Below are 14,626 nucleotides of genomic sequence, written 5' to 3' on the forward strand. Positions count from 1 at the left end.
GACTGACACGTGGCAAGTCAACAATCCGGAGCGGAGCCCAAAAAATTCGGGCAGGACCACAAGACCCATTCCAACTTGACCGGGTCTTCAAGAGTCGTGCCCGCTCATCTCGGATTTTATCTCGGGTACTCCATAACGGGTTCTCCTATAAAAAGCAGAGGTCCTCATCAGGTATAAAAAAGGCTCTACAGCTCTCACATTTATTACTACTCGCATTTACTCTACTGATTTGAGCGTCAGAGTCTACCTCGGGGGACCCTAGCCCCGTGACTCCATTGTCTTGTAGGTCCTATCACCGATATCCGACATCACCAACTCTGAGGTTCAATTCCCGAGATCCATTCGTAGAGGTGGCACGTGGTGGTCGGTCCCAAAAACCATCATCAAATATCTAGCTCAATTAATAAGAATTCGACTCTTATCAATTGAGTCAAATGCTATGTCCTTATTAAGGTTCTCTGCTAGTTTGGAATAAACGAGTCTGAAAATCTTGAAAAATAAGTTTGAGTATCTTAGTTCACTTTACTTATATAAAGAATAAAATCTCACATGTAAAATGAGCAAATTTAAATTGCTCTTTGCAGTTATTGGTCATGTATTTAACTAACTTAAGTGATGAATGTTATATTAAGATAGTGTTTGTTAAAATAAATAAGATAAGCAAGTATTAAGATAAGATTAAAATACTTTCCAGATCAAAATATGAAATGTTTAAGCTGTGAAGTATTCCAAAATTTCTATCAATTTGTTTGTAAATTTTTTTGAAATCCATTGAGAATTATATATATATATTTTTATATATTTGTTAAATACATATGATAAGTATCGAGATAAGGGTATTTTACCAAAATATTCTTATTATCAAATTCATTTAAAACTACATATTAATATCAACAACAAATTTATAATTAAAATACTATTTTATGACTAACATGAATTGTTAAAAATAAAAATAGTATTTTATTTTCTAAATCCATGCTTGAAAATAAATTCTAAAAAGGCTCAAAAAATAGAAATAATTATTGGTGAAATTACAATAATTATACATAGATAATTAAAAATTATCAAAATATATTTTCATAATAGATAATAAAATATAGAATTGGATAAAATAATTTAAAAAAATTGGTGAAAGGAATTTGTATTAGATAATAAAATATATCTATATAGAAGAGAAATTTAAATTTTAAAAATTGATAAAAGAAATAATGTCATTTAAATTTTAAAAATTTCCAAAATATATGGCAATTTAAAAATATATTAAATGACATTAATTATAAGAATTAAATAAATAAGTTATTTTTAAACCAACTTTATTGTAAAAATAAGACTTAATAAATTTAAATTTTAAAAATGTATTAAATGACATTAATTATCCTAAAAGGGCATATGGGTAATTAAGGTTTATCTATAAGACATCAGATAAATTTATTTAGAGGGGGGCTAGAAAAATTTATTTAAAAAAACTCAAATAAGAGATTACATGAGGCTTTTCTCATAGAAGACTAGATAAGTTTAATAAACACGTTGAAAAAGAAAAATATTTGAAATAATTTTCATATTTGATATTTTTTTCTCTATATCTTAATTAACAAACACCACCTAAGAAAATAAGTCCCACCATTTCTTACATGTACCCATATAAAAATATATAGAGCTATGGTGATTGATGCTAAATACCATCGTCACAACTCATTAAGCCATAATTTTACTTTTTGGTCCTTTATTAATATGGTATATGATATGAGAGTTCTCCTCTTAGCTCTTCAATGCTATTTATCAAGCCCATCTTATGGGACTTTCATGAATGAATGCTATTAAAAAAGAAAATAAAGTGATTTAATTAAGCCGACAGAATAATTAAACACAGTAAATTAATTTAGCAACCACAACTTTATTGACTTGAGGATGGGTGAGACATAAAGGAAGCAAAGCTTAGATACATTCAGTAGATAATCAGTGCCTTAATTTGAGATTAACAAGTAATTATTGTGTGTGGTGTGGACTTAATTTGTATTTAGAATTCAGTAGCCTTTCACAGTAAGGCTACCATCAACAGCAATGACTTGCCCTGTGATATATGAAGCCGCTGTGATATATGAAAAATCGTCAGTAAAAGCCTATACTAAGCCGACAAAATGAAAGTACATAGATAAAAATAAAAATTTGGCATAATAAATTAAACTTTTGTTTTTAGTATTGATATACGAAGGAGACAATTCATACTAGTGCTTCATCCACAAATAAGATCTGAATGACTCCTGGAGCGACTGAGTTTACACGGATGCAAAGTTCCACAAAGATGTAGAGAATAAACTAAACATATACGTATAGAAAACCGAACTTGTTGACATGATGACAAGTGTAGAGGATGATGCAGAAGAAAAGGAGGCAAAGTTCAGACACATATCAATTCATTATGGGTTTGAGTGTCTCAAATCCCACGCAACAAGAAGCTCTCTTGACGACGAACAATGATGTCCTTGTATTTAATTAGTATTCAGTAGCAGTGAAACCATTTGCAGTAAAGCCGCCATCAATGGCAATGACTTGCCCAGTGATGTACGAAGCAGCGGGGAAGCAAAGAAATGCCACTACTGGTGAAATCTCAGTGGCCCGTCCCGGCCGGCCCGCTGGAACTCGACTGATAAAAGGTGCTTGCTGTGTGAAGAAGACGACAAATTAAGTTCAATCAACTATGGAGAGACGTATTTTTATAGGCGTCAACTCTAATCGGGTGGGTTTATTATGTATGTATGTAATAAAAGGATGAGTAAAAATGGATTGGAGTGTAAGAATGAGAAGATTCATACTACAGCTGGATCCACAATAGTGGTTGTAATGAATCCTGGAGCGACGCAATTTACACGAATATTGTCTTTCGCCCACTCGCATGCCAAGTTCCTTGTCAATTGATTCATTGCTCCTATATAGCATAAGCAAATTATCCAAATAAGAGTATATACAGTGAGATTAACGAGGGTTCATAAAATTAAACTGTAAAATCATAATATTTTATAAATAACTAAATATGCCCTTTAAATTTTGCTTTCAAATTAAGATAACCAACAAATATTTAATTCTTTAAGCAAACTAATAATAATTTCCTTTCAAATTAAGGAAATCAATAATCATCAAATTAAGGAAGTCAAACGCAGAAGAAACAAAAGATGTTGTGGCGGACAAGAATGACTGAATCAGACTAAGAAATTGTAACAAAAGAAACAGACGAAGAAATTGCAAAGGAAAAATAGACGATCTATATATCCTTTAAGCTGAATTGACAATGGCACTAAGTAATTGGAGCTATGAATTGTTTTGTGTTGCACGGAAACAACAACACGAGAGCAGGCGAGCACAAAAAATGTCAATTCGTGTTTGTGAATTGCCAGTGCATCAATTGACAATTTTTGTTTGCAAATCCATAGCAACACTGAGCAATTAGAGTTGTCAATTGATGGTGGCATCGAGCATCGAGCAACCGTGCAACAAGGGGGAATGAGAGAAGGCTGTGGTGAATGTATTTAAGAGAGATAAGGGCTCGCAAAGGCATAGGGCAACTCTCAAATCAAAATTAATATTATGTTAGTTAGAGATGGAAAAAACAGTCTCTAAATGGAATTGATAGAATTGGACAATAAATTCTATTGATGGAATTGACAAACGTGTAACAACCTATATATAATTTCAATTTTATATGCTTGTTAAATCATTTAGAGGTTTTTGACACTCTAAAATCATAGAGTTAAATAAAAATTTTGACAACTATATATGCATGTTACACACGCAATATATGTATATATGTACCTTTTGAAGCTGCATAAACAGAAGATTTTGGCATTGCAACCAAACCGCCAATAGAAGAGTTAAACACAACGCTTCCATTTCCAGAAGCCTTGAGGAGAGGGTGTGCAAGTTGAGATAAGTGGTAAGAGGCCTCAAAATTTGTGCCCATCTGAAGGGCATAATCTTCAGCAGTCACGTCTGTGGCATCCTTCATGAAAACAGTTCCAGCATTGTTTACCTAACACCCACCAAACACAACTCAAAATTATCTTTTTCTCAATATTGGGGACTTTGAAAACATTATCATATGATCATAATGTAATGCGGGTCTAATCTAATAGTATATATTATAAATCACACTAGCTAGTAGTTTAACAATGTGATTGTAATTATTATCATAGTCAAAAGTAGTCCCTGCTCTTTGTTGGAGCTTAATGAAGAGAGGTCTCGAATTCGAGTTTTTAACCCTAATATCACTTTTTGCTGGAGCCCGTATAATCTCTTAGCAGCGCATATCTTGCTTAAATACTTCATCAGGTAATATTTAATGAGTAAGATAAGGTATATATTTCAATATTTTTATTAGACTATTTGATAATTTTTTTAGAATACATTGAGAGACACATAAGCGTTTTTTTCTTATCCGTAAAGTTAAAAATAATTTATCTAAATAATTTTAAATAAAGATTATGTGAGTTATTTTTTAAGGATTATTAGATAAATTTAATAAATATAATAAAAAAATATTTTTATCTAAAATATTTTTTATATTTTACTTTTTTTAATTCATATATTAATTAATAAACACAACTAACTAGAGCTGGACCTCATTATCTAAGAGTGGAGTGTGCCTCTGTGCCCACCCCCAAGCCTCACGTCACTGCTCGCGCCTTCCATCGCTGCTCGCGTCGTCGTTTCCCCCCACCATCACTCCACTATCGTCTCTCCTGCTATGATTTTGTATAATTTCACATATAATTTTTGACTTTTGTAAAATATGATATTATTATTTTGTATAATTCTATATATAATTTTTACCTCTTTAATTCTAGCTTGAAATATAAAATACTATGATTTTGTATAATTTTACTTATAATTTTTGATTCTTGTAAAATATGATATTATAATTTTGTGTAATTTTACATATAATTTTTTGACATTTTTAATTCTAACGAGAAATATAATACTAGGATTTTACATATAATTTTTGATTCTTATAAAATATGATATTATGATTTTGTATAATTCTATATACAATTTTTAACCTTTTAATTTTAGTAATATAAATAAATAATAACATAAAAATATATATAATTATTTATACATAACATAATTATAAAATACATAAAATTTTGTATGAATGGTAGATAGGATGAGAAAGAAACGTGGGCAGTAGATTTGTAATTGCAACTTGGGGGTAGATGTGTAATTTTGACAGGAGTTGTCAAATAAGTGGTCTAGGAGAGTTGTTGATATAGCGTTGTCCGCTCTTGAATTATTTATAATAATAATAATGACTTTGAAACTCACAAGAATATTGAGCTTTCCGGCGAAGACGTCGGAGACTTCTTCCATGAGCTTCTCCCGCTGCGTTCTCGACACCACGTCGCACACAGAGCCCGTCACGCTGAGCCCTTCGCCTCTCCATTTTCGCAAGCATTCTTCCAGCTCCGCCTGGTTTCGCGAGCACAGGTGAACGGCGGCTCCACGTCCCGCCAGTTCTTCCACTATCGCATGCCTGGTATACATTAATCAACCAATACAAAACAAATTAACAAGAGAAATAGAGAGAGCAAGTGATGGAAATAGGAGAAGATATGGCAACATGTATATATGATGGCACAAACCCGATGCCTCGGGTGCCGCCGGTGACCAGAGCCGTCATTCCCTTGAGAGACCACCTTTCCTCCCCAACTCCGGTGCCGATTTCCATCTTTTCCCAACTAGAAAGCCCAAGAATCTGCGTTTATTTCTTACTTTCTGAATTTTTATATCTTATTGATCACCACAAGCTTTGGCTTTTCTTCTTCTTCTTCTTCTTCTGCCTTTCGGGATTATTTTGCGTTTAGATGTGATCTGACGAAAGGGTACTTACCCTAGCTGTTTTGGTGTTTGACCCAGAACAAGACACGTGGGCATAATAAGTGGCTATGATGCACTAAAGCACCTACTTGTGTTTTTTAAATATTTTTTCAACCTAAATATCGAAAAATATCAAGAATATATTTTTAAGTCATGTTTATAATCTTTAAAAAAATTAAAATAATTTTATAATATTAAAAAAAATCAAAAAAACATTTTCGTCCACGGAAGGGTTACAAATGAAAAAGATTTCGTTTTTAAGATAAATTTTTTTCCCAAATGTTTAAATGCATTATAAAATTTATACTTATTTTTAAAATAAATATTTATTTTTTATAATTATATAAAAAAAATTATATTTACAAAAAAACCCTTATATTTTTTATTTATGCATTTTCTTATATTTTTATTTTCTACTTTTTTTTTAAAATTATCATTTTTTATTTTCATTTCCATATAACCTAGATGGATGGGATGAAATGGAATTTTTTCTTATACTTTCACTTTTTTTGTGTAGTTATCTAAATTTTTTATTATTTCTATTATACTCTAAACTTAATTTTTGAATTAATTTAATCTTTATATTTTATTTTTTTGATAATTTAAATTTTTTATTATTTCGATTACACCAATGTATCTACATTTTCAAGTCAACTTAATTCTTATACTGTAATTTATAAAAAAAAAATATAAAGTGAGATGATAAAGTACGCGTTATATTATTCAAGTCAAAGTACATAGGTTAAATTAATTCAAAAATACTAGATGTGTAATTGAAATAATAAAAAATTTAAATTATCACACGAAAAAATATCTAAGTATAAGAAATTAAATTGAGTCGAAAATTAACTTCATATGTGTAATCAAAATAATAAAAAATTAAAAAATTAAATAAATAAAATATAAAAATATAAAGACAAAAATATACATATAGCAAACTCAAATCGTTCGAAATTGAATTTATCTAATTTCAAGGGTCTTAATCATTGAATTTTTCAATTTGGCATTCATTATTGGAATGGGGATGAAGATTGATGCAAACTCGATTGACTATATGCCATTGAATTGCATGTTGTTCCAAATTGAATTTATCTAATTTCAAGGGTCTTAATCATTGAATTTTTCAATTTGGCATTCATTATTGGAATGGGGATGAAGATTGATGCAAACTCGATTGACTATATGCCATTGAATTGCATGTTTTTTTGTCATTTTCTCACTTGGCCTGCAAATGGGGATGATGTAAATTTGTTTAAGGTGACGACTAGATGCTATGAAACTTTAAATAATTAGATTTATAATTGGATATATAATCTCATCTTATGTGTACTAATTGATAAGTAACCATATGTCATTTTATCCGATTTAGAGTTAAAATGATGAATTTTCTCACTTAAAAGCTTTGGAGATAATTTTGACTTTAAAAGATTCAATGTCAGCCCAAGATATCTAACTCAAGAATCTTGAAATTAACTTTAAATATCCTAATTCACTTACAAAGAATTCGACTCTTATCAATTGAGTCAAATGCTATCCTTATTAAGGTTCTTTGCTAGTTTGGGATAAGCGAGTCTGAAAATCTTGAAAATAAGTTTGAGTATATTGGTTCACTTTCCTTACATAAAGAATAAAGCCTCACATGTAAATGACCAAATTTAAATTGCTATTTGCATTTATTAGTCATTTATTTAACTAACTTAAGTGTTAAATGTTATATTAAAGTAATGTTTGTTAAAATAAATAAGATATGGGAGTATTAAGATAAGATTAGAATATTTTTTAGACTAAAATATAAAATGATTAAAATAAAACTGTGAAGCATTCTAAAATTTCTATTAATCTGTTTATAAAAATTTTTAGACTTTACTAAGAATTATATTTTTTTATATATTTATTAAATGCATATGATAATTATTGAGATAAGGGTATTTTATCAAAATATTCCTATTATCAAATTCATTCAAAACTATATGTTAATATCAATAACAAATTTATTATTAAAATATTATTTTATGACTAACGTGAATTGTCAAAAATTAAAATAAAAATTAAAAATAGTGTTTTATTTTATAAATTCACGTTTGAAAATAAATTCTAAAAAGACTCAAAAAATAGAAATAATTATGTTTTAAAAATTAAAAATTGTCAAAACATATTTTCATAATAAATAATAAAATATAAAATTGAATAAAATAATTTAAAAAATTGGTGAAAGGAATTTGTATTAGATAATATATATATATATATATAGAAAGAGAAATTTAAATTTTAAAAATCGATAAAAGAAATAATGTCATTTAAATTTTAAAAATTACCAAAATATATGTCAATTTAAAAATATATTAAATGACATTAATTATAAGAATTAAATAAATAAGTTATTTTAAAACCAACCTTGTTGTAAAAATAATACTTAATAAATTTAAAATTTAAAAATTGTATTAAATGACATTAATTATTCTAAAGTGGCATATGAATAATTAAGTTTTATCTGTAAAATATCAAATAAATTTATTTAGAGGGGGAGTTAAATAAATTTATTTGAAAAAACTCAAATAAGAGTTACATTAAGCTTTTTGCTGATAATGTTAGATAAATTTAACAAACACGTTGAAAATGATAAATATTCAAAATAATTCTCATATCTAATATTTTTTTCCGCATATATCTTAATTAACAAACACCATCTAAGGAAATAAGCCCGACCATTTCTTACATGTACTCATATAGGAATTTACCAAGTCTTACATTTTACTTTTGGGATGCTTTTCCTTGTCGGATCCTTATCGCTCGATCTCACGATTTTCGATAAGTGAGATAAATCTGAGTCTAATTCACAATAATTGCATAGACAATGAATTTTAACTTGAAACCCAAATCGTCTACCACTCTTTGCTGATCACTGGGCAACCCCATGGACATAATTTTACTTTTTGGTCCTTTATTAATATGGTATATGATATGGGAGTTCTTCTCCTTTTAACTCTTCAATGCTATTTATCAACCCCATCTTATGGGACTTTCATGAATGAATGCAATTAAAAAAGAAAAGAAAGTGATTTAATTAAGCCGACAGACTAATTAAACACTGTAAATTAATTTAGCAACCACAACTTCAACTTTATTGACACAAAGGAAGCAAAGTTTAGATACATTCAGTAGATAACCAGTGCCTTAATTTGAGATTAACAAGTAATTATTGTGTGTGATGTGGACTTAATTTGTATTTAGAATTCAGTAACCTTTCACAGTAAGGCCACCATCAACGGCAATGACTTGCCCTGTGATATATGAAGCCGCTGGGAGGCAAAGAAATGCAACAACTGATGAGACCTCGCTTGCCTCTCCTCCTCGCCCCAATCCAACTCTACCTATAACGCGCTCTTGCTGATAACACACATACAAAAAACAAGACAAAAGAACTAAATTAACGATGAGTGGCCAAAAAATTGGTCACTAAAAGATGAAAAATCGTTGGTAAAAGCGTATACTAAGCTGGCAAAAATAAAGTATATAGATAAAAATATGAATTTGACCTAATAAATTAATTTTTTGTTTTTAGTAATGATATATGAAGGAGACAATTCGTACCGTTGCTTCATCCACAAAAGAGGTCTTAATGACTCCCGGAGCAACTGAATTTACACGGATATTGTCTTTTGCCCACTCGCAAGCCAAGTTCTTTGTCAATTGATTTATTGCTCCTGTACTATCAAAAAATAAGATAATTAGTAAAAGAAAATCACGCCCAAATGCATATTTATACTCTTAAACTTTTGCAATATTTTTTTGTAGAACCCTAATTTTTTTTGTAGTTTCAAATATACTCCTAAACTTATGCCAAAATTATATTTATACTCTTTAACTTTTTGTGATTCCAAATGTGTTCCTAAACTGTGCAAAATTATTTATTTAAACATATATCTAGCAATTGATACGCATGCGCACTAACGTGACAGTTCTCTAGCATCTCCTCTACTCCTTTCTCTCTAGTTGGATCTCATTTCTCTCTTGCTGTGTCCCCTCTCTCTTCGATGTCTCTTACATCTCCTTCAATTAGGCTACATAGGCTAGTTGGGCTAGAAAGGTCACCGACGTGCTTGAGTCGATGATTACCTTGCCATCTAATGGGATTGAAGATGGAGGCGGTTTGTGGAACATTTGTTATAGGAGACGCAGTTGGAAGAGATGCCATAAAGATAGAAGAAGCAATCGAAGAGAGAGAGAGCTGAGGAGACATTGAAAACCTATCACGTTAACATGTGTACATATCACTTGTTGGTTAAATGTTTAAATGAGTGATTTTACGTCATTCAAAGACACATTTGAAATTATGAAAAATTTAAAATTCTACAAAAGAAATACAAAAGTTTAGAGGCATAAACATGTTTTTGACTTAAAAGCACATTTGAAATAAAAAAAAGTTTAGGGTTCCAAGAGAAAAAAAAATGCAAAAGTTTAAAAATATAAATATGAGTGGTTTTACGCAATATGAGAATATATTTGAAATAATGAAAAGTTTAAAATTTAACAAAAAAAAATACAAAAATTTAGAGGCATAAATATGTTTTTGACTTGAGATTTAAAACACATTTGAAATCACAAAAAAAGTTTAAAATTTAAAAAAAAAATATAAAAGTTTATAGACATAAATATATCATATAAATAAAAGATGTACCTTTTGAAGCTGCATAAATAGAGATTTGTGGGAAAGCAATGAAACCGCCGATAGATGAGTTAAAGACAACGTTTCCGTTTCCAGAAGCCTTCAGAAGTGGGTGTGCGAGCTGGGATAAATGGTAAGAAGCCTCAAAATTGGTTCCCATTACAATGGCGTAATCCTCAGCTGTGAAGTCTGTGGCTTCTTTTATTATTATTGTTCCAGCGTTGTTTACCTAATTACCCCAAACACCCAGCCAACAAAACCCACAAATATTAGCAACTGGGGAGACATTGATTTTCATCTTTTCAATTAATTAAACTAATGAATTTCCACTGCAATCAAAGGGTAAGATTTTGCTTTGGTTAAGATAATATAACCTATATAGCTAGAAGCTAAATTGAAGGAAAATTAATGAAGCTGAGTTGGGTTTGAATTGATTCTGAACTTACAAGAATGTTGAGCTTTCCGGCGAACACATGGGAGACTTCTTCCATGAGCTTCTCTCGCTGTGTTCTCGACATCACGTCGCAGACAGAGCCTGTGACCCTGAGGCCTTCGCTTCTCCATTTTCGCAAGCATTCTTCAAGCTCCGCCTGATTTCTCGAGCACAGATGAACTGCGGCTCCAAATCTCGCCAGTTCTTCCACAATCGCATGCCTTTTAATTACTCAAAACAAACGAAATTAAGAATAAGTAATCGACCCGAATCGTTTATTATACATATTTGCAAGCCCATATGAAGTTAGTATCAAAATTCTATTGAATGAATCGAACGAGGAGGTCCTATTGACAGGCCTAAAATTAAAGAAAAATACACCGACCCCATGCCTCGGGTGCCGCCGGTGACCAGAGCGGTGGTTCCCTTCAAAGACCACCTTTCATCTCGGATGCCAATTTCCATGTCTTCGCTTCTTTGCTGATGCATGCTAAGCTGGGCTTCTGTGGCCTTTCTTTTTTTATCTTGTGGGTTGATGAAGCGTTTATTTTCTCTTAGTCCCTTCTTCATTGTCGTCACGGGGTGGCCCAGCACTGACCTTTCCACGCCCAGGCCGGCCGAACCGCCAGTCATTAAAGAAAAGGCTGAAAAATCAAAAGTCTAAAGGATTTATATGATTACCAAATTCAACAATTCTTTTTTTAATATATATATATATATATACCTATTGAACTAGTAAAATTTATATCATAATAGTTGAAGTTGAGACCTGTAAATCGCTGTTAAAAGTTTTGTAATTATATTGAAGAGGAAACCATACTTTTTTTATCTAAGCTTATATGAAAAGTCTATTATTTCTTTAAATTTATTAAAATTTTGATTTTTATAATTTATATCTATTAACTATTTAATTTGGTTTAAAATAATATTTAAGTTACACTAAAGATGAACTGGAAAGAAGAAAAACAAAAAATAAAAATAAAAAACATAAGAGGAACTAATTAAATCAATAATTTCTTTTGCCTTTTCATCTATTTTGGTTATCGTTTTTGCTCATGTTTCTCGTTCCTATTGGTCCAAACAGAAGAATGAGTCTTTTATCAATTGTTTAGGAGTGTAATTGAAATAATAAAAAGTTTGGATTAACATACGAAAAATAATTAAAGTATAGAAGATTAAATTGACTTAAAAATTAAGTTTAGAAGTATAATTAAAATAATAAAAAATTTAAATAACTATATAAATAAAATGAATCCTTTGCTGATGCATGCTAAGCTGGGCTTCTTTGGCCTTTTCTTTTTTATCTTGTGGATTGATGAAGCGTTTATTTTCTCTCAGTCCCTTTCTTCATTGTCGTCAGGGGGTGGCCCAGCACTGACCTTTCCACGCCCAGGCCGGCCGAACCGCCAGTCATTAAAGAAAGGGCTGAAAAATCACTAAAGAATTTATATGATTACCAAATTCAACAATTCTTTTTTAACATATATATATATATATATATATACCTATTGAACTTGTAAAATTTATATCATAATAGTTGAAGTTGAGACCTGTAAATCGCTGTTAAAAGTTATGTAATTATATTGAAGAGGAAACCCATACTTTTTTTGTCTGAAGCTTATATGAAAAGTCTATTATTTCTTTAAATTTTAAATTTGATCTACTAAAATTTTGATTTTTATAATTTATATCTATTAACTATTTAATTTGGTTTAAAATAATATTTAAGTTACATGAAAGTGAACTGGAAAGATGAAAAATATAAGAAGAACTAACAAAATCGATAATTTCTCTTGCCTTTCCATCTATTTTTGTCATTGTCTTTGCTCATGTTTCTCGTTTCCTATCGTTTTAAACAAAAGAACTGAGTCTTTTATCTATTGTTTAGAAGTGTAATTGAAACAATAAAAAGTTTAAGTTGAACACGAAAAATAATTAAAATAGATTAAATTGACTTGAAAATCAGGTTTAGAAGTATAGTTGAAATAATAAAAAATTTGAATGATTACATGAATAAAATATAAAAGTATAGGGATAAAAATACTGATATAGTGAAGTTTAATATATAGTCAAATCGTTTGAAATTGAATCTTTTTTTTTTTTAATCTAATTTCAACGAGTCATAATCTAGATTACACGGAAACGGAAACAAAAAACATTTTTGATATGATATGAAAATGAGGAAATGACATTTTTTTTAAAAAGTAGGAAATGAAAATACGGATAAAGTGTAAATTAAAAAAAAATATAGGATTTTTTTTTTTTTGTAAATAAGACTATTATGAATTATGTAATATTACATCAATATATATAAATAATATTGTCATGAAAATATAGTAATTATTTAAAAGATATGAAAATTTGTACATATTTTGAGTAATATGTAGAATAATTTTTTTTTATTTTATATATTATATGTTGCAAAATACACCAACATCATACATTAATTTTTAGATAATATATATTTATTATATCTTATTTTTTATGTCTAACTATTTAGTGTTAATTAGTTTTATTATAATAAATGTATTATCGAAAATGATATATTTAAAACTTGTTAACTATATATATGGATCACAAAAATCAATTGATCAATAAAAAAGATTAAGTTAATCAAACTATATACTATAATCCATCATTTGTATGCATAATATTCTCATCGAACTAAATTTTTCTCTTGAGCACCTTAATATGATATTATAATCATTGTTTTGATTATTGTTATGTTTTTTGAAAAAAAGTTTATAAAATAGAAAATACTTAAAACGTAAAATAGATAGGGTATATGTAGAAAATAGTCAAAACTATAAGGGTTAGAATACAATAAATAAGGGTGTATGTCAAATTAGTTTATAATTTATATAATATAAATAGTATTATAAGTTGTAAACCCTAAATTACAATTTTGCAAGGCAATTGCAGCCACCGACCTGTTATAATCATTGAAGGTTTGGAGTAGTTTGAGAGACCCATCGCCGTAGCCGCCGACTTGTCTCGCTACATCTTCAATCTTTGCCATTGTATTAAGTAGAGTAAACTAAATATTACTTGAGTGAGATATGCAATTATTAAGTAGTAATTTTTTTAAATTTAATGATACAAGTATAAAGTTATTATTTTAATTCATATTTATTACTCGATACTTAAATTAAATGTTATAGTTACTCAACTAATGTGCAACTTTAGTCGATTAATTATTTAGTTATTCAATTAATGTCATTCTATCATATATTTGGATAAGAAAAGTATATAATCGATAAATCCCTTAAATGTTTAGCTTTTACTTGATTAAGAATAAAAAATTAGCCAAGTACAATATTTATTAGTTGTTACTCAACTAAATTTTTTTTACTCGATTAAAATGATAATTATTCTATAAAACTCATATATTAGTTGGTTAATTTTAAGTCACAACAAATCTTTTATTAATGTATTTATAAACAAGTCTATTCAAAATTATGAATAATTTTATTAACACATACACATTTTATTTTTAAGTCACAAAAAAATATTTTTTCAACAAATTCTATTGATGATATATTGATATTATTATAATAATATAAAATTTGATAATTTTATGTTAAATAATATTTTTAGGAGTGTATGAATAATTTTATTAATATATTTAAAAACAAGCCTATTCAAAATTATGAATATTT

The 14,626-nt window shown here is 28.9% G+C and overlaps 2 protein-coding genes across 6 annotated transcripts in view; both read right to left on the reverse strand.

The window, feature by feature from the left end:
- Window positions 1–2,165: 2,165 nt before the first annotated feature.
- LOC127789955 (tropinone reductase 1-like) overlaps window positions 2,166–14,626 on the reverse strand; it is a 30,250-nt gene continuing 17,789 nt past the window's right edge. The window contains exons 1-5 of one of the 2 annotated variants that reach the window (XM_052319080.1): window positions 5,634–5,864; window positions 5,317–5,524; window positions 3,808–4,024; window positions 2,814–2,926; window positions 2,166–2,661 (exon numbers count right to left, since the gene is read on the reverse strand). In XM_052319080.1, the coding sequence (XP_052175040.1) occupies window positions 2,494–2,661; window positions 2,814–2,926; window positions 3,808–4,024; window positions 5,317–5,524; window positions 5,634–5,719 (792 nt within the window). In that variant the 5' untranslated portion in view covers window positions 5,720–5,864 and the 3' untranslated portion in view covers window positions 2,166–2,493. Of the gene's footprint in view, window positions 2,662–2,813; window positions 2,927–3,807; window positions 4,025–5,316; window positions 5,525–5,633; window positions 5,865–14,626 lie in introns of those variants that run through there. The other variant, XM_052319078.1, reaches the window with a different exon arrangement.
- LOC127789953 (tropinone reductase homolog) lies at window positions 8,964–11,603 on the reverse strand. 4 transcript variants are annotated; one of them, XM_052319075.1, is made up of 5 exons: window positions 11,353–11,603; window positions 10,981–11,188; window positions 10,547–10,763; window positions 9,460–9,572; window positions 8,964–9,255 (listed from the first exon to the last, which is right to left on the reverse strand). In XM_052319075.1, exons 1-5 carry the CDS (start codon window positions 11,598–11,600, stop codon window positions 9,103–9,105), a joined length of 939 nt encoding a protein of 312 aa, XP_052175035.1. In that variant the 5' UTR covers window positions 11,601–11,603; the 3' UTR covers window positions 8,964–9,102. The 4 variants fall into 4 exon arrangements, 2 of the variants coding, with proteins under 2 accessions (XP_052175035.1, XP_052175036.1); XR_008020696.1 differs by having other exon boundaries at window positions 9,219–9,255; window positions 9,460–9,577; XM_052319076.1 differs by lacking the exon at window positions 10,547–10,763 and having other exon boundaries at window positions 9,107–9,255; window positions 9,460–9,577.

Source organism: Diospyros lotus, chromosome 14, assembly GCF_014633365.1.
Source record: "Diospyros lotus cultivar Yz01 chromosome 14, ASM1463336v1, whole genome shotgun sequence".
Taxonomy (NCBI): Eukaryota; Viridiplantae; Streptophyta; class Magnoliopsida; order Ericales; family Ebenaceae; genus Diospyros; species Diospyros lotus.